This window comes from Odontesthes bonariensis, unplaced genomic scaffold (assembly GCF_027942865.1).
Source record: "Odontesthes bonariensis isolate fOdoBon6 unplaced genomic scaffold, fOdoBon6.hap1 scaffold_229, whole genome shotgun sequence".
Taxonomy (NCBI): Eukaryota; Metazoa; Chordata; class Actinopteri; order Atheriniformes; family Atherinopsidae; genus Odontesthes; species Odontesthes bonariensis.
Window position 1 is genome coordinate 1 of NW_027457437.1, and position 20,554 is coordinate 20,554.

Sequence of the window (20,554 nt, forward strand, 5' to 3'; positions counted from 1 at the left end):
GATTAAGAGCAGGACCACCAGACTGAGGAACAGCTTCTACATATGATCAGCTTGGCATCCCATCCTACTACAGTATCCACAACTGTTTACCAGCTGCCAAGACTGGTCCCATGGCTGCCAACCCCCTTCATGTATGGACTCCAGAGAGAATGAGCCTGTAGTTTGATACCATGAATAATTCATAGACTCTGTACTCAGAATTCTGCCACATTAAAAAATGGATCTCTGTTAAGGTACATTTACACTTTACTGTTTTAACAAAAAGGTAGAGCTCTGGGGCATGTACTGAGGGCCGAGATACATTAGAGTTATGCTATACATGCATCTGAGTGTGTAAGTCCCATTTGAGAAGCTCCATTTCATACAATTTTGGTCAAACTAAAAAAAATTGACATCCATCTAAAAACTCTGGATTTGGTCAGACTAACACAATTATTCATTTTTCTCTAAAGTCATGTAAACATGCTAACTGTCACTGCACTGAAAACTCTTACAAATGCTTTCCAGTAAGTCGGCAGCAGTTGAAAGCATTCATGGGTTAATACTCTGCAGGTCCATATTACCTACCCACAGCTTGATCATTAAAGCCTGAGGAGCAGCAGGTAGAAACAGCAGTAGATACAAGAGAAGAATGAAAGGGAGGTTTAATGTCAAATCATTGACCTCTCCTCACGTTTTCCACATGGTTTCTATGTACTGCAGGTTTGGGGAGGGTCAGAGGGAATTTTCCAAATTGAAACAGCTCAGAACACAAGACAAAGAACAGACAAATGTGTGCATCTTTGTGAGCAAATCTGCATAAAGCATGAAAAAGGAGAAGAACTGTACTTACCCTTCTCATTTCTGACAGAGCAGCCATCTCTGATCCCACTGGAGTCATATATCCAGACACACTCTGCTGGCAGAGAAAAGATTTCATCACTCACAGCCAGCACAGACACACCGGCAGCTGGGACTCTGCTGCACGTCAAAGGACAATTGTTTTGACTATCTTAATTAGGATTTATTTCTGTCCACTAAGAGCTGCACCCACTGCTGTTAGGGCTGGCTCCAGGAGACAACCATTTAAACACCACCAACCTTACAAAGAGAATACTAAAGCAGTCAATTATTACCACAAGTTGATCTGATGTTGTTAGCTACATTCGTTATTTCTGCTCACTGTGCTGCTTGTTCTGTTCAAAATGATTAGGTAGATATTAGGCTCCAAACAGAGCTGTGTTTGGGTGTGACAGGCTTTACTCACAGGCCTGAGTCATTAGGTGGAAGTGGGAGAGGCTAGTTCAACGTATGCCTACCAAACTATTTTGCAGAGCTTATGAGCTATAATCTTGTTTCAAATGTAAAAACTGTGGACCTAGGTGAACCTATAAATCAGCTCCCAGCTTGTGAAGACAATGGCCCTCATTTATCAAGCCGTCGTGGAAAGCATCGTTGATATGAGCGGAGAACTCGTCGTACGCAGAGGCTCATGTGAGATTTACAGAACATGCGTACCACACCAATCCCATCGTAAGACCGAGCGGCTGTTGATAAATCCGGCGGCTGAAATCGATCGTAATTATCCTAATCACGCCTTCTACAAAAGGCCGCACCTCTAGAATTTGCGACATGGATAGACGAAAGGCGGCAAGGGACGGCTGTCAACAGCGTTGGCGATGTAAATCGCAGACCGGACGAGTTATGTATTTTCCCCTACTGTGATGGTCAATAAAATGTGATAAACTCCAGATTAAATGAAATCTAAAATTGAACGATGTTTTACTTTTTCTCCAATAAGATCAGGAAGAAGTGGTCCGATATGAAATTTGCCACCAAAGAAGGTCACAGCTCTCCGATGCAGCATGTCACAAACAGAGGGGGGGGCTCTGATCCAGGTTTGGATTTGAGTGCCTTGGAGGAGAGGGTGGCTGGCCTGATCGGAGCTACGTCTTTTTTCCTTGAATAACAGAATGCTTACCAAAAGTCAGAATCGCTGAATAAGTTCCTCTCTCCTCCTGAGCGCTCTTGGCTGTACAGGCTGGTGGTAGGGATCTCTGGGTACGGGGTCCTCTGGATGTACATCTGGAATTGGCACTCCATTTTTTTGGGAAATGTATGGTGAACCCCGCATGCAATAATAATATTGCATACCTTTTCGGGCGTATATAGAAGGGTTCCCCCCGCAGCCGAGAGACAGATCCACCTGCCCTGTACACCTCTCCACAGTGGCACGCGTGCGCGTATGCGCAGTGTTAAAGCGCCTCTCCTGTTCGGTGTGAGGGTGCGCGGTTGAATAATGAGCCATCACTCTTCCAATAACGGAGTTGTACTTGTTTAATTTATTTAATTTGCGTTTATGTTTATATTTATGTTGAAGTCAAATAAAACATGGGCCTTCTTTGAAGTGATAAGTCTGTAATTTTAACCTAGGGATTTGTTGCGACTCCTGAGGCACGCGCTAGTGACGCTGCTGTTTATGTATGCTATTGCAGTCACCACAAGTCAAAATGGAAAAGTGCGTACACTGCTTCAGACCTGTCGTGGCGATTTCATCTTTCCTGCGCTCACGATGGATTTGATAAATGCCAACCTTTGCGCAGAAAAGAACGTACACACGACCTACGCATGTTTTTCGTCTTACGCAAGTTTGATAAATGAGGGCCATTCTGACAAATGTTCCAGCAGTGACACCTGCTGGCCAGGTACAGAAGTGGTGGAGGAGTGGGAGAGGACACTTTCTGTTCTCCTTACATTAAAATCTCTTTTATCATTTTATCTTCCTTTCCCCCATTAAAATACTTCTGTTTATTATGAAAAATAAACCTAAACAAATTGCTATTTAAAGAAATGTGAAAATATAAAAGAAATAGTTTTTTTCTTTTGTTGTTGAATGTAAAGAAAAAAAAGATAAGTAGCCAAAAAGTGAAAAAAAAAAGTGTCCCTCTGTCCTCCTCACTTTTTGCTACATCAGCCGACACTGTTCTGTTACTCTGATCCAATCATTCACACACTGACAGAGAGCCGCCAGGCAGGGCATTCGACCAACAGAAGCCAGGGGCAGTCCAAGGAGGACGGTTCTGGGCTGGGGACGGTTCTGGGCTGGGGACGGCTCTGTGCTGGGGACGGCTCTGTGCTGGGGACGGCTCTGGGCTGGGGACGGTTCTGGGCTGGGGACGGCTCTGTGCTGGGGACGGCTCTGGGCTGGGGACGGTTCTGGGCTGGGGACGGCTCTGTGCTGGGGACGGCTCTGGGCTGGGGACGGTTCTGGGCTGGGGACGGCTCTGGGCTGGGGACGGTTCTGGGCTGGGGACGGCTCTGGGCTGGGGACGGCTCTGGGCTGGGGACGGTTCTGGGCTGGGGACGGTTCTGGGCTGGGGACGGCTCTGTGCTGGGGACGGCTCTGGGCTGGGGACGGTTCTGGGCTGGGGACGGCTCTGGGCTGGGGACGGTTCTGGGCTGGGGACGGCTCTGGGCTGGGGACGGCTCTGGGCTGGGGACGGCTCTGGGCTGGGGACGGCTCTGGGCTGGGGACGGTTCTGGGCTGGGGACAGTTCTGGGCTGGGGACGGCTCTGGGCTGGACAACACTGCACACCCAGCGTGTGCTCAGTGTTCAGCTCCCATCAGGAGCAGAACAGGAGGCCGTCCCTGCCCAAAGCAAGAACCGTTTACAATCCCTGACAAAAGTGATGGATGTTAATTCACTTTTTTATTTTGTAAAAGCACAAGCAAAACTATTAAAGACACAAAACGTTTCATTTAGCAGCTTTCATTATATGGCTTTGTAATTTTCCCCTACTTTTTTTAAAGTGGGGAAACATGAAGGAATCACTTGTGCAAATGAGTGTTCAGATCAAAGAGAGTTGTTGCAGAGCATGAGGAGCTGTTGCTGATGGACAGGAAACATGAGACTGAAAAGAGAGCCGTCAGGGGAAACAAGATTCCAAAACTCCTTCAAGAAGAGAATTCCACTCAGAGTGGGGCAAAAAGATGTTGGATGTTCCCTGTCAGCTGGCTCTAATATTTGGAGCCAGTAAAAACAAAACGGGAAGGTTGTAAAAAGGAAACATACAGGTCCACCGAGGAAGACGTCAGGACAAAAAAGTCATGATGTCTGAAAATAGAAAATGTTCAACAAAAGAACTGAAAAACAAACGGTCAGAAACAGGAGCCGATGGACTGTAAGGAAGCAGCTGAAGGAAATGGGATTTCATCCAGAGAAGCCAAAGGAAAGCATCAGTAACTCCTGAAGAGAAGAAAAGCAGGTCACAAAGGCTAAAGAGAAGCAGCCACGGACTGTGGATGCTTGGATGGAAGAGAGACTCAGAGATTAATCACCAAGGAAACGATGCTGGAACTTTAGTTTGCTCCGGTGAAACACAGAAAGATGGGCGGCTGAAGGAAACCAGCACATTTCCACCATCAGTGATGCTATGGGGCCGATGGCAGGTAAAGGAGCAGGGAGATGGCAGGTAAAGGAGCAGGGAAATGGCAGGTAAAGGAGCAGGGAGATGGCAGGTAAAAGAGCAGGGAGATGGCAGGTAAAGGACCAGGGAAATGGCAGGTAATAGAGCAGGGAGATGGCAGGTAAAGGAGCAGGGAGATGGCAGGTAAAGGACCAGGGAAATGTCAGGTAAAGGACCAGAGGAGATGGCAGGTAAAGGAGCAGGGAGATGGCAGGTAAAAGAGCAGGGAGATGGCAGGTAAAAGAGCAGGGAGATGGATGGTAAAAGAGCAGGGAGATGGCAGGTAAAGGAGCAAGGAGATGGCAGGTAAAGGAGCAGGGAAATGGCAGGTAAAGGACATGGGGAGATGGCAGGTAAAAGTGCAGGGAGATGGCAGGTAAAAGAGCAGGGAGATGGCAGGTAAAGGAGCAGGGAGATGGCAGGTAAAGGACCAGGGAGATGGCAGGTAAAGGAGCAGGGAGATGGCAGGTAAAGGAGCAGGGAAATGGCAGGTAAAAGACCAGAGGAGATGGCAGGTAAAGGAGCAGGGAGATGGAAGTTAAAAGAGCAGGGAGATGGCAGGTAAAAGAGCAGGGAGATGGCAGGTAAAGGAGCAGGGAGATGGCAGGTAAAGGACCAGGGAAATGGCAGGTAAAAGACCAGAGGAGATGGCAGGTAAAGGAGCAGGGAGATGGCAGGTAAAGGAGCAGGGAGATGACAGTTAAAGGAGCAGGGAGATGGCAGGTAAAGGACCAGGGGAGATGGCAGGTAAAAGACCAGAGGAGATGGCAGGTAAAGGAGCAGGGAGATGGCAGGTAAAGGAGCAGGGAGATGGCAGGTAAAAGAGCAGGGAGATGGCAGGTAAAGGAGCAGGGAGATGGCAGGGAAAGGACCAGGGAGATGGCAGGTAAAGGACCAGGGAAATGGCAGGTAAAAGACCAGAGGAGATGGCAGGTAAAGGAGCAGGGAGATGGCAGGTAAAGGAGCAGGGAGATGGCAGGTAAAGGACCAGGGAGATGGCAGGGAAAGGAGCAGGGAGATGGCAAGTAAAGGAGCAGGGGAGATGGCAGGTAAAGGAGCAGGGAGATGGCAGGTAAAAGACCAGAGGAGATGGCAGGTAAAGGAGCAGGGAGATGGCAGGTAAAGGAGCAGGAAGATGGAAGGTAAAAGAGCAGGGAGATGGCAGGTAAAGGACCAGGGAGATGGCAGGTATAGGACCAGGGAAATGTCAGGTAAAAGACCAGAGGAGATGGCGGGTAAAGGACCAGGGGAGATGGCAGGTAAAGGAGCAGGGAGATGGCAGGTAAAAGACCAGAGGAGATGGCAGGTAAAGGGGCAGGGAGATGGCAGGTAAAGGACCAGGGAGATGGCAGGTAAAAGAGCAGGGAGATGGCAGGTAAAGGACCAGGGAGATGGCAGGTAAAGGACCAGGGGAGATGGCAGGTATAGGAGCAGGGAGATGGCAGGTCAAGGACCAGAGGATATGGCATGTAAAGTACCAGGGAGATGGCGGGGAAAGGACCAGGGGAGATGGCAGGTAAAGGACCAGAGGAGATGGCAGGTAAAGGACCAGAGGAGATGGCAGGTAAAGGACCAGGGAGATGGCAGGTAAAGGACCAGAGGAGATGGCAGGTAAAGGACCAAGGAGATGGCAGGGAAAGGACCAGAGGAGATGGCAGGGAAAGGACCAGGGAGATGGCAGGTAAAGGACCAGGGAGATGGCAGGTAAAGGACTAAAGGAGATGGCAGGTAAAGGACCAGAGGAGAAGGCAGGTAAAGGACCAAGGAGATGGCAGGGAAAGGACAAGAGGAGATGGCAAGTAAAGGACCAGGGAGATGGCAGGTAAAGGACCAGAGGAGATGGCAGGTAAAGGACCAGAGGAGATGGCAGGTAAAGGACCAGGGAGATGGCATGTAAAGGACCAGGGAAATGGCAGGGAAAGGACCAGAGGAAATGGCAGGTAAAGGACCAGGGAGATGGCAGGGAAATGACCAGATGAGATGGCAGGTAAAGGACCAGGGAGATGGCAGGTAAAGGACTAGAGGAGATGGCAGGTAAAGGACCAAGGAGATGGCAGGTAAAGGACCAGGGAGATGGCAGGTAAAAAACCAGGGAGATGGCAGGTAAAAGACCAGAGGAGATGGCAGGTAAAGGACCAGAGGAGATGGCAGGGAAAGGACCAGAGGAGATGGCAGGGAAAGGACCAGAGGAGATGGCAGGTAAAGGACCAAAGGAGATGGCAGGTAAAGGACCAGGGAGATGGCAGGTAAAGGACCAGAGGAGATGGCAGGTAAAGGACCAGGGAAATGGCAGGTAAAGGACTAGAGGAGATGGCAGGTAAAGGACCAGAGGAGAAGGCAGGTAAAGGACCAAGGAGATGGCAGGGAAAGGACAAGAGGAGATGGCAAGTAAAGGACCAGGGAGATGGCAGGTAAAGGACCAGAGGAGATGGCAGGTAAAGGCCCAGAGGAGATGGCAGGTAAAGGACCAGGGAGATGGCATGTAAAGGACCAGGGAAATGGCAGGGAAAGGACCAGAGGAGATGGCAGGTAAAGGACCAGGGAGATGGCAGGGAAATGACCAGAGGAGATGGCAGGTAAAGGACCAGGGAGATGGCAGGTAAAGGACTAGAGGAGATGGCAGGTAAAGGACCAAGGAGATGGCAGGGAAAGGACCAGGGAGATGGCAGGTAAAAAACCAGGGAGATGGCAGGTAAAAGACCAGAGGAGATGGCAGGTAAAGGACCAGAGGAGATGGCAGGGAAAGGACCAGAGGAGATGGCAGGTAAAGTACCAGGGAAATGGCAGGTAAAGGACCAGAGGAGATGGCAGGTAAAGGACCAGAGGGGATGTCAGGTGAAGGACCAGAGGAGATGGCAGGTAAAGGACCAGGGAGATGGCAGGTAAAGGACCAGAGGAGATGGCAGGTAAAGGACCAAGGAGATGGCAGGGAAAGGACCAGAGGAGATGGCAGGGAAAGGACCAGGGAGATGGCAGGTAAAGGACCAGGGAGATGGCAGGTAAAGGACTAGAGGAGATGGCAGGTAAAGGACCAGAGGAGAAGGCAGGTAAAGGACCAAGGAGATGGCAGGGAAAGGACAAGAGGAGATGGCAAGTAAAGGACCAGGGAGATGGCAGGTAAAGGACCAGAGGAGATGGCAGGTAAAGGACCAGGGAGATGGCATGTAAAGGACCAGGGAAATGGCAGGGAAAGGACCAGAGGAGATGGCAGGTAAAGGACCAGGGAGATGGCAGGGAAATGACCTGAGGAGATGGCAGGTAAAGGACCAGGGAGATGGCAGGTAAAGGACTAGAGGAGATGGCAGGTAAAGGACCAAGGAGATGGCAGGGAAAGGACCAGGGAGATGGCAGGTAAAAAACCAGGGAGATGGCAGGTAAAAGACCAGAGGAGATGGCAGGTAAAGGACCAGAGGAGATGGCAGGGAAAGGACCAGAGGAGATGGCAGGTAAAGGACCAGAGGAGATGGCAGGTAAAGGACCAGGGAAATGGCAGGTAAAGGACCAGAGGAGATGGCAGGTAAAGGACCAGAGGGGATGTCAGGTGAAGGACCAGAGGAGATGGCAGGTAAAAGACCAGAGGAGATGGCAGGGAAAGGACCAGGGAGATGGCATGTAAAGGACCAGGGAGATGGCAGGTAAAGGACCAGAGGATAGGGCAGGTAAAGGACCAGGGAGATGGCATGTAAAGGACCAGGGAGATGGCAGGTAAAGGACCAGTGAGATGGCAGGTAAAGGACCAGGGAGATGGCAGGTAAAGGACCAGGGAGATGGCAGGGAAAGGACCAGAGGAGATGACAGGTAAAGGACCAGAGGAGATGGCAGGTAAAGGACCAGAGGAGATGGCAGGGAAAGGACCAGAGGAGATGGCAGGTAAAGGACCAGGGAGATGGCAGGTAAAGGACCAGAGGAGATGGCAGGTAAAGGACCAGAGGAGATGGCAGGTAAAGGAACAGTGAGATGGCATGTAAAGGACCAGGGAAATGGCAGGGAAAGGACCAGAGGAGATGGCAGGTAAAGGACCAGGGAGATGGCATGTAAAGGACCAGGGAGATGGCATGTAAAGGACCAGGGAGATGGCAGGTAAAGGACCAGGGAGATGGCATGTAAAGGACCAGAGGAGATGGCAGGTAAAGGACCAGAGGAGATGGCAGGTAAAGGACCAAGGAGATGGCAGGTAAAGGACCAGGGGAGATGGCAGGTAAAGGACCAGAGGAGATGGCAGGTAAAGGACCGGGGAGATGGCAGGGAAAGGACCAGAGGAGATGGCAGGTAAAAGACCAGAGGAGATGGCAGGGAAAGGACCAGAGGAGATGGGAGGGAAAGGACCAGAGGAGATGGCGGGTAACGGACCAGGGAGATGGCATGTAAAGGACCAGGGGAGATGGCAGGTAAAAGACCAGAGGAGATGGCAGGTAAAGGACCGGGGAGATGGCAGGGAAAGGACCAGAGGAGATGGCAGGTAAAAGACCAGAGGAGATGGCAGGGAAAGGACCAGGGGAGATGGCAGGTAAAGGACCAGAGGAGATGGCAGGTAAAGGACCAGAGGAGATGGCAGGGAAAGGACCAGAGGAGATGGCAGGTAAAGGACCAGGGAGATGGCAGGTAAAGGACCAGAGGAGATGGCAGGTAAAGGACCAGAGGAGATGGCACGTAAAGGACCAGAGGAGATGGCAGGTAAAGGACCAGAGGAGATGGCAGGTAAAGGACCAGGGAGATGGCATGTAAAGGACCAGGGAGATGGCAGGTAAAGGACCAGAGGATAGGGCAGGTAAAGGACCAGGGAGATGGCATGTAAAGGACCAGGGAGATGGCAGGTAAAGGACCAGTGAGATGGCAGGTAAAGGACCAGGGAGATGGCAGGTAAAGGACCAGGGAGATGGCAGGGAAAGGACCAGAGGAGATGACAGGTAAAGGACCAGAGGAGATGGCAGGTAAAGGACCAGAGGAGATGGCAGGGAAAGGACCAGAGGAGATGGCAGGTAAAGGACCAGGGAGATGGCAGGTAAAGGACCAGAGGAGATGGCAGGTAAAGGACCAGAGGAGATGGCAGGTAAAGGAACAGTGAGATGGCATGTAAAGGACCAGGGAAATGGCAGGGAAAGGACCAGAGGAGATGGCAGGTAAAGGACCAGGGAGATGGCATGTAAAGGACCAGGGAGATGGCATGTAAAGGACCAGGGAGATGGCATGTAAAGGACCAGGGAGATGGCATGTAAAGGACCAGGGAAATGGCAGGGAAAGGACCAGAGGAGATGGCAGGTAAAGGACCAGGGAGATGGCAGGGAAATGACCAGAGGAGATGGCAGGTAAAGGACCAGGGAGATGGCAGGTAAAGGACTAGAGGAGATGGCAGGTAAAGGACCAAGGAGATGGCAGGGAAAGGACCAGGGAGATGGCAGGTAAAAAACCAGGGAGATGGCAGGTAAAAGACCAGAGGAGATGGCAGGTAAAGGACCAGAGGAGATGGCAGGGAAAGGACCAGAGGAGATGGCAGGTAAAGTACCAGGGAAATGGCAGGTAAAGGACCAGAGGAGATGGCAGGTAAAGGACCAGAGGGGATGTCAGGTGAAGGACCAGAGGAGATGGCAGGTAAAGGACCAGGGAGATGGCAGGTAAAGGACCAGAGGAGATGGCAGGTAAAGGACCAAGGAGATGGCAGGGAAAGGACCAGAGGAGATGGCAGGGAAAGGACCAGGGAGATGGCAGGTAAAGGACCAGGGAGATGGCAGGTAAAGGACTAGAGGAGATGGCAGGTAAAGGACCAGAGGAGAAGGCAGGTAAAGGACCAAGGAGATGGCAGGGAAAGGACAAGAGGAGATGGCAAGTAAAGGACCAGGGAGATGGCAGGTAAAGGACCAGAGGAGATGGCAGGTAAAGGACCAGGGAGATGGCATGTAAAGGACCAGGGAAATGGCAGGGAAAGGACCAGAGGAGATGGCAGGTAAAGGACCAGGGAGATGGCAGGGAAATGACCTGAGGAGATGGCAGGTAAAGGACCAGGGAGATGGCAGGTAAAGGACTAGAGGAGATGGCAGGTAAAGGACCAAGGAGATGGCAGGGAAAGGACCAGGGAGATGGCAGGTAAAAAACCAGGGAGATGGCAGGTAAAAGACCAGAGGAGATGGCAGGTAAAGGACCAGAGGAGATGGCAGGGAAAGGACCAGAGGAGATGGCAGGTAAAGGACCAGAGGAGATGGCAGGTAAAGGACCAGGGAAATGGCAGGTAAAGGACCAGAGGAGATGGCAGGTAAAGGACCAGAGGGGATGTCAGGTGAAGGACCAGAGGAGATGGCAGGTAAAAGACCAGAGGAGATGGCAGGGAAAGGACCAGGGAGATGGCATGTAAAGGACCAGGGAGATGGCAGGTAAAGGACCAGAGGATAGGGCAGGTAAAGGACCAGGGAGATGGCATGTAAAGGACCAGGGAGATGGCAGGTAAAGGACCAGTGAGATGGCAGGTAAAGGACCAGGGAGATGGCAGGTAAAGGACCAGGGAGATGGCAGGGAAAGGACCAGAGGAGATGACAGGTAAAGGACCAGAGGAGATGGCAGGTAAAGGACCAGAGGAGATGGCAGGGAAAGGACCAGAGGAGATGGCAGGTAAAGGACCAGGGAGATGGCAGGTAAAGGACCAGAGGAGATGGCAGGTAAAGGACCAGAGGAGATGGCAGGTAAAGGAACAGTGAGATGGCATGTAAAGGACCAGGGAAATGGCAGGGAAAGGACCAGAGGAGATGGCAGGTAAAGGACCAGGGAGATGGCATGTAAAGGACCAGGGAGATGGCATGTAAAGGACCAGGGAGATGGCAGGTAAAGGACCAGGGAGATGGCATGTAAAGGACCAGAGGAGATGGCAGGTAAAGGACCAGAGGAGATGGCAGGTAAAGGACCAAGGAGATGGCAGGTAAAGGACCAGGGGAGATGGCAGGTAAAGGACCAGAGGAGATGGCAGGTAAAGGACCGGGGAGATGGCAGGGAAAGGACCAGAGGAGATGGCAGGTAAAAGACCAGAGGAGATGGCAGGGAAAGGACCAGAGGAGATGGGAGGGAAAGGACCAGAGGAGATGGCGGGTAACGGACCAGGGAGATGGCATGTAAAGGACCAGGGGAGATGGCAGGTAAAAGACCAGAGGAGATGGCAGGTAAAGGACCGGGGAGATGGCAGGGAAAGGACCAGAGGAGATGGCAGGTAAAAGACCAGAGGAGATGGCAGGGAAAGGACCAGGGGAGATGGCAGGTAAAGGACCAGAGGAGATGGCAGGTAAAGGACCAGAGGAGATGGCAGGGAAAGGACCAGAGGAGATGGCAGGTAAAGGACCAGGGAGATGGCAGGTAAAGGACCAGAGGAGATGGCAGGTAAAGGACCAGAGGAGATGGCACGTAAAGGACCAGAGGAGATGGCAGGTAAAGGACCAGAGGAGATGGCAGGTAAAGGACCAGGGAGATGGCATGTAAAGGACCAGGGAGATGGCAGGTAAAGGACCAGAGGATAGGGCAGGTAAAGGACCAGGGAGATGGCATGTAAAGGACCAGGGAGATGGCAGGTAAAGGACCAGTGAGATGGCAGGTAAAGGACCAGGGAGATGGCAGGTAAAGGACCAGGGAGATGGCAGGGAAAGGACCAGAGGAGATGACAGGTAAAGGACCAGAGGAGATGGCAGGTAAAGGACCAGAGGAGATGGCAGGGAAAGGACCAGAGGAGATGGCAGGTAAAGGACCAGGGAGATGGCAGGTAAAGGACCAGAGGAGATGGCAGGTAAAGGACCAGAGGAGATGGCAGGTAAAGGAACAGTGAGATGGCATGTAAAGGACCAGGGAAATGGCAGGGAAAGGACCAGAGGAGATGGCAGGTAAAGGACCAGGGAGATGGCATGTAAAGGACCAGGGAGATGGCATGTAAAGGACCAGGGAGATGGCATGTAAAGGACCAGGGAGATGGCAGGTAAAGGACCAGAGGTATGGCAGGTAAAGGACCAGAGGTATGGCAGGTAAAGGACCAAGGAGATGGCAGGGAAAGGACCAGAGGAGATGGCAGGTAAAGGACCAGGGAGATGGCAGGTAAAGTACCAGGGAAATGGCGGGTAACGGACCAGAGGAGATGGCAGGTAAAGGACCAGGGAGATGGCAGGGAAAGGACCAGAGGAGATGGCAGGTAAAGGACCAGGGAGATGGCAGGTAAAGGACTAGAGGAGATGGCAGGTAAAGGACCAGAGGAGAAGGCAGGTAAAGGACCAAGGAGATGGCAGGGAAAGGACCAGAGGAGATGGCAAGTAAAGGACCAGGGAGATGGCAGGTAAAGGACCAGAGGAGATGGCAGGTAAAGGACCAGAGGAGATGGCAGGTAAAGGACCAGGGAGATGGCATGTAAAGGACCAGGGAAATGGCAGGGAAAGGACCAGAGGAGATGGCAGGTAAAGGACCAGGAAGATGGCAGGTAAAGGACCAGGGAGATGGCATGTAAAGGACCAGGGAGATGGCAGGTAAAGGACCAGAGGAGATGGCAGGTAAAGGACCAGAGGAGATGGCAGGTAAAGGACCGGGGAGATGGCAGGGAAAGGACCAGAGGAGATGGCAGGTAAAAGACCAGAGGAGATGGCAGGGAAAGGACCAGAGGAGATGGCGGGTAACGGACCAGGGAGATGGCAGGTAAAGGACCAGAGCAGATGGCAGGTAAAGGACCAGAGGAGATGGCAGGTAAAGGACCAGGGAGATGGCAGGTAAAGGACCAGAGGAGATGGCAGGTAAAGGACCAGAGGAGAAGGCAGGTAAAGGACCAGGGAGATGGCATGTAAAGGACCAGGGAGATGGCAGGTAAAGGACCAGAGGATATGGCAGGTAAAGGACCAGGGAGATGGCATGTAAAGGACCAGGGAGATGGCAGGTAAAGGACCAGGGAATTGGCAGGTAAAGGACCAGGGAGATGGCAGGGAAAGGACCAGAGGAGATGACAGGTAAAGGACCAGAGGAGATGGCAGGTAAACGACCAGAGGAGATGGCAGGGAAAGGACCAGAGGAGATGGCAGGTAAAGGACCAGGGAGATGGCAGGTAAAGGACCAGAGGAGATGGCAGGTAAAGGACCAGAGGAGATGGCAGGTAAAGGACCAGGGAGATGGCATGTAAAGGACCAGGGAAATGGCAGGGAAAGGACCAGAGGAGATGGCAGGTAAAGGACCAGGGAGATGGCATGTAAAGGACCAGAGGAGATGGCATGTAAAGGACCAGGGAAATGGCAGGTAAAAGACCAGAGGAGATGGCAGGGAAAGGACCAGAGGAGATGGGAGAGAAAGGACCAGAGGAGATGGCGGGTAACGGACCAGGGAGATGGCAGGTAAAGGACCAGAGCAGATGGCAGGTAAAGGACCAGAGGAGATGGCAGGTAAAGGACCAGGGAGATGGCAGGTAAAGGACCAGAGGAGATGGCAGGTAAAGGACCAGAGGAGATGGCAGGTAAAGGACCAGAGGAGATGGGAGGTAAAGGACCAGGGAGATGGCATGTAAAGGACCAGGGAGATGGCAGGTAAAGGACCAGAGGAGATGGCAGGTAAAGGAACAGGGAGATGGCAGGTAAAGGACCAGGGAGATGGCAGGGAAAAGACCAGAGGAGATGACAGGTAAAGGACCAGAGGAGATGGCAGGTAAAGTACCAGGGAGATGGCAGGTAAAGGACCAGAGGAGATGGCAGGTAAAGGACCAGGGAGATGGCAGGTAAAGGACCAGAGGAGATGGCAGGTAAAGGACCAGGGAGATGGCAGGTAAAGGACCAGAGGAGATGGCATGTAAAGGACCAGGGAAATGGCAGGGAAAGGACCAGAGGAGATGGCAGGTAAAGGACCAGGGAGATGGCATGTAAAGGACCAGGGAGATGGCATGTAAAGGACCAGGGAGATGGCAGGTAAAGGACCAGAGGAGATGGCAGGTAAAGGACCAGAGGAGATGGCAGGTAAAGGACCGGGGAGATGGCAGGGAAAGGACCAGAGGAGATGGCAGGTAAAAGACCAGAGGAGATGGCAGGGAAAGGACCAGAGGAGATGGGAGGGAAAGGACCAGAGGAGATGGCGGGTAACGGACCAGGGAGATGGCAGGTAAAGGACCAGAGCAGATGGCAGGTAAAGGACCAGAGGAGATGGCAGGTAAAGGACCAGGGAGATGGCAGGTAAAGGACCAGAGGAGATGGCAGGTAAAGGACCAGAGGAGATGGCAGGTAAAGGACCAGAGGAGATGGCAGGTAAAGGACCAGGGAGATGGCATGTAAAGGACCAGGGAGATGGCAGGTAAAGGACCAGGGAGATGGCATGTAAAGGACCAGGGAGATGGCAGGTAAAGGACCAGGGAGATGGCAGGTAAAGGACCAGGGAGATGGCAGGGAAAGGACCAGAGGAGATGGCAGGTAAAAGATCAGGGAAATGGCAGGGAAAGGACCAGAGGAGATGGCAGGTAAAGGACCAGAGGAGATGGCAGGTAAAGGACCAGGGAGATGGCATGTAAAGGACCAGGGAGATGGCAGGTAAAGGACCAGAGGAGATGGCAGGGAAAGGACCAGAGGAGATGGGAGGGAAAGGACCAGAGGAGATGGCGGGTAACGGACCAGGGAGATGGCAGGTAAAGGACCAGAGCAGATGGCAGGTAAAGGACCAGAGGAGATGGCAGGTAAAGGACCAGGGAGATGGCAGGGAAAGGACCAGAGGAGATGGCAGGTAAAAGACCAGGGAAATGGCAGGGAAAGGACCAGAGGAGATGGCAGGTAAAGGACCAGGGAGATGGCATGTAAAGGACCAGGGAGATGGCATGTAAAGGACCAGGGAGATGGCAGGTAAAGGACCAGAGGAGATGGCAGGTAAAGGACCAGAGGAGATGGCAGGTAAAGGACCGGGGAGATGGCAAGGAAAGGACCAGAGGAGATGGCAGGTAAAAGACCAGAGGAGATGGCAGGGAAAGGACCAGAGGAGATGGGAGGGAAAGGACCAGAGGAGATGGCGGGTAACGGACCAGGGAGATGGCAGGTAAAGGACCAGAGCAGATGGCAGGTAAAGGACCAGAGCAGATGGCAGGTAAAGGACCAGGGAGATGGCAGGTAAAGGACCAGAGGAGATGGCAGGTAAAGGACCAGAGGAGATGGCAGGGAAAGGACCAGGGAGATGGCATGTAAAGGACCAGGGAGATGGCAGGTAAAGGACCAGAGGAGGTGGCAGGGAAAGGACCAGAGGAGATGGCAGGTAAAGGACCAGGGAGATGGCAGGTAAAGGACCAGAGGAGATGGCAGGTAAAGGACCAGGGAGATGGCAGGTAAAGGACCAGAGGAGATGGCATGTAAAGGACCAGGGAAATGGCAGGTAAAAGACCAGAGGAGATGGCAGGGAAAGGACCAGAGGAGATGGGAGGGAAAGGACCAGAGGAGATGGCGGGTAACGGACCAGGGAGATGGCAGGTAAAGGACCAGAGCAGATGGCAGGTAAAGGACCAGAGGAGATGGCAGGTAAAGGACCAGGGAGATGGCAGGTAAAGGACCAGAGGAGATGGCAGGTAAAGGACCAGAGGAGATGGCAGGTAAAGGACCAGGGAGATGGCATGTAAAGGACCAGGGAGATGGCAGGTAAAGGACCAGAGGAGATGGCAGGTAAAGGACCAGGGAGATGGCAGGGAAAGGACCAGAGGATATGACAGGTAAAGGACCAGAGGAGATGGCAGGTAAAGTACCAGGGAGATGGCAGGTAAAGGACCAGAGGAGATGGCAGGTAAAGGACCAGGGAGATGGCAGGTAAAGGAACAGTGAGATGGCATGTAAAGGACCAGGGAAATGGCAGGGAAAGGACCAGAGGAGATGGCAGGTAAAGGACCAGGGAGATGGCATGTAAAGGACCAGGGAGATGGCATGTAAAGGACCAGGGAGATGGCAGGTAAAGGACCAGGGAGATGGCATGTAAAGGACCAGAGGAGATGGCAGGTAAAGGACCAGAGGAGATGGCAGGTAAAGGACCAAGGAGATGGCAGGTAAAGGACCAGGGGAGATGGCAGGTAAAGGACCAGAGGAGATGGCAGGTAAAGGACCGGGGAGATGGCAGGGAAAGGACCAGAGGAGATGGCAGGTAAAAGACCAGAGGAGATGGCAGGGAAAGGACCAGAGGAGATGGGAGGGAAAGGACCAGAGGAGATGGCGGGTAACGGACCAGGGAGATGGCATGTAAAGGACCAGGGGAGATGGCAGGTAAAAGACCAGAGGAGATGGCAGGTAAAGGACCGGGGAGATGGCAGGGAAAGGACCAGAGGAGATGGCAGGTAAAAGACCAGAGGAGATGGCAGGGAAAGGACCAGGGGAGATGGCAGGTAAAGGACCAGAGGAGATGGCAGGTAAAGGACCAGAGGAGATGGCAGGGAAAGGACCAGAGGAGATGGCAGGTAAAGGACCAGGGAGATGGCAGGTAAAGGACCAGAGGAGATGGCAGGTAAAGGACCAGAGGAGATGGCACGTAAAGGACCAGAGGAGATGGCAGGTAAAGGACCAGAGGAGATGGCAGGTAAAGGACCAGGGAGATGGCATGTAAAGGACCAGGGAGATGGCAGGTAAAGGACCAGAGGATAGGGCAGGTAAAGGACCAGGGAGATGGCATGTAAAGGACCAGGGAGATGGCAGGTAAAGGACCAGTGAGATGGCAGGTAAAGGACCAGGGAGATGGCAGGTAAAGGACCAGGGAGATGGCAGGGAAAGGACCAGAGGAGATGACAGGTAAAGGACCAGAGGAGATGGCAGGTAAAGGACCAGAGGAGATGGCAGGGAAAGGACCAGAGGAGATGGCAGGTAAAGGACCAGGGAGATGGCAGGTAAAGGACCAGAGGAGATGGCAGGTAAAGGACCAGAGGAGATGGCAGGTAAAGGAACAGTGAGATGGCATGTAAAGGACCAGGGAAATGGCAGGGAAAGGACCAGAGGAGATGGCAGGTAAAGGACCAGGGAGATGGCATGTAAAGGACCAGGGAGATGGCATGTAAAGGACCAGGGAGATGGCATGTAAAGGACCAGGGAGATGGCAGGTAAAGGACCAGAGGTATGGCAGGTAAAGGACCAGAGGTATGGCAGGTAAAGGACCAAGGAGATGGCAGGGAAAGGACCAGAGGAGATGGCAGGTAAAGGACCAGGGAGATGGCAGGTAAAGTACCAGGGAAATGGCGGGTAACGGACCAGAGGAGATGGCAGGTAAAGGACCAGGGAGATGGCAGGGAAAGGACCAGAGGAGATGGCAGGTAAAGGACCAGGGAGATGGCAGGTAAAGGACTAGAGGAGATGGCAGGTAAAGGACCAGAGGAGAAGGCAGGTAAAGGACCAAGGAGATGGCAGGGAAAGGACCAGAGGAGATGGCAAGTAAAGGACCAGGGAGATGGCAGGTAAAGGACCAGAGGAGATGGCAGGTAAAGGACCAGAGGAGATGGCAGGTAAAGGACCAGGGAGATGGCATGTAAAGGACCAGGGAAATGGCAGGGAAAGGACCAGAGGAGATGGCAGGTAAAGGACCAGGAAGATGGCAGGTAAAGGACCAGGGAGATGGCATGTAAAGGACCAGGGAGATGGCAGGTAAAGGACCAGAGGAGATGGCAGGTAAAGGACCAGAGGAGATGGCAGGTAAAGGACCGGGGAGATGGCAGGGAAAGGACCAGAGGAGATGGCAGGTAAAAGACCAGAGGAGATGGCAGGGAAAGGACCAGAGGAGATGGCGGGTAACGGACCAGGGAGATGGCAGGTAAAGGACCAGAGCAGATGGCAGGTAAAGGACCAGAGGAGATGGCAGGTAAAGGACCAGGGAGATGGCAGGTAAAGGACCAGAGGAGATGGCAGGTAAAGGACCAGAGGAGAAGGCAGGTAAAGGACCAGGGAGATGGCATGTAAAGGACCAGGGAGATGGCAGGTAAAGGACCAGAGGATATGGCAGGTAAAGGACCAGGGAGATGGCATGTAAAGGACCAGGGAGATGGCAGGTAAAGGACCAGGGAATTGGCAGGTAAAGGACCAGGGAGATGGCAGGGAAAGGACCAGAGGAGATGACAGGTAAAGGACCAGAGGAGATGGCAGGTAAACGACCAGAGGAGATGGCAGGGAAAGGACCAGAGGAGATGGCAGGTAAAGGACCAGGGAGATGGCAGGTAAAGGACCAGAGGAGATGGCAGGTAAAGGACCAGAGGAGATGGCAGGTAAAGGACCAGGGAGATGGCATGTAAAGGACCAGGGAAATGGCAGGGAAAGGACCAGAGGAGATGGCAGGTAAAGGACCAGGGAGATGGCATGTAAAGGACCAGAGGAGATGGCATGTAAAGGACCAGGGAAATGGCAGGTAAAAGACCAGAGGAGATGGCAGGGAAAGGACCAGAGGAGATGGGAGAGAAAGGACCAGAGGAGATGGCGGGTAACGGACCAGGGAGATGGCAGGTAAAGGACCAGAGCAGATGGCAGGTAAAGGACCAGAGGAGATGGCAGGTAAAGGACCAGGGAGATGGCAGGTAAAGGACCAGAGGAGATGGCAGGTAAAGGACCAGAGGAGATGGCAGGTAAAGGACCAGAGGAGATGGGAGGTAAAGGACCAGGGAGATGGCATGTAAAGGACCAGGGAGATGGCAGGTAAAGGACCAGAGGAGATGGCAGGTAAAGGAACAGGGAGATGGCAGGTAAAGGACCAGGGAGATGGCAGGGAAAAGACCAGAGGAGATGACAGGTAAAGGACCAGAGGAGATGGCAGGTAAAGTACCAGGGAGATGGCAGGTAAAGGACCAGAGGAGATGGCAGGTAAAGGACCAGGGAGATGGCAGGTAAAGGACCAGAGGAGATGGCAGGTAAAGGACCAGGGAGATGGCAGGTAAAGGACCAGAGGAGATGGCATGTAAAGGACCAGGGAAATGGCAGGGAAAGGACCAGAGGAGATGGCAGGTAAAGGACCAGGGAGATGGCATGTAAAGGACCAGGGAGATGGCATGTAAAGGACCAGGGAGATGGCAGGTAAAGGACCAGAGGAGATGGCAGGTAAAGGACCAGAGGAGATGGCAGGTAAAGGACCGGGGAGATGGCAGGGAAAGGACCAGAGGAGATGGCAGGTAAAAGACCAGAGGAGATGGCAGGGAAAGGACCAGAGGAGATGGGAGGGAAAGGACCAGAGGAGATGGCGGGTAACGGACCAGGGAGATGGCAGGTAAAGGACCAGAGCAGATGGCAGGTAAAGGACCAGAGGAGATGGCAGGTAAAGGACCAGGGAGATGGCAGGTAAAGGACCAGAGGAGATGGCAGGTAAAGGACCAGAGGAGATGGCAGGTAAAGGACCAGAGGAGATGGCAGGTAAAGGACCAGGGAGATGGCATGTAAAGGACCAGGGAGATGGCAGGTAAAGGACCAGGGAGATGGCATGTAAAGGACCAGGGAGATGGCAGGTAAAGGACCAGGGAGATGGCAGGTAAAGGACCAGGGAGATGGCAGGGAAAGGACCAGAGGAGATGGCAGGTAAAAGATCAGGGAAATGGCAGGGAAAGGACCAGAGGAGATGGCAGGTAAAGGACCAGAGGAGATGGCAGGTAAAGGACCAGGGAGATGGCATGTAAAGGACCAGGGAGATGGCAGGTAAAGGACCAGAGGAGATGGCAGGGAAAGGACCAGAGGAGATGGGAGGGAAAGGACCAGAGGAGATGGCGGGTAACGGACCAGGGAGATGGCAGGTAAAGGACCAGAGCAGATGGCAGGTAAAGGACCAGAGGAGATGGCAGGTAAAGGACCAGGGAGATGGCAGGGAAAGGACCAGAGGAGATGGCAGGTAAAAGACCAGGGAAATGGCAGGGAAAGGACCAGAGGAGATGGCAGGTAAAGGACCAGGGAGATGGCATGTAAAGGACCAGGGAGATGGCATGTAAAGGACCAGGGAGATGGCAGGTAAAGGACCAGAGGAGATGGCAGGTAAAGGACCAGAGGAGATGGCAGGTAAAGGACCGGGGAGATGGCAAGGAAAGGACCAGAGGAGATGGCAGGTAAAAGACCAGAGGAGATGGCAGGGAAAGGACCAGAGGAGATGGGAGGGAAAGGACCAGAGGAGATGGCGGGTAACGGACCAGGGAGATGGCAGGTAAAGGACCAGAGCAGATGGC

At 53.0% G+C, this 20,554-nt stretch overlaps 1 protein-coding gene across 1 annotated transcript in view; it reads right to left on the reverse strand.

Moving 5' to 3' along the window:
- Positions 1–832: 832 nt before the first annotated feature.
- The window catches only part of LOC142376272 (epidermal growth factor receptor substrate 15-like 1), a gene marked incomplete at its 3' end in the record, with an annotated part of 32,666 nt that continues 12,944 nt past the window's right edge, over positions 833–20,554 (reverse strand). The window contains exon 4 of the mRNA XM_075459914.1: positions 833–895. Within this exon, the coding sequence (XP_075316029.1) occupies positions 833–895 (63 nt within the window). The remainder of the gene's footprint in view (positions 896–20,554) is intronic.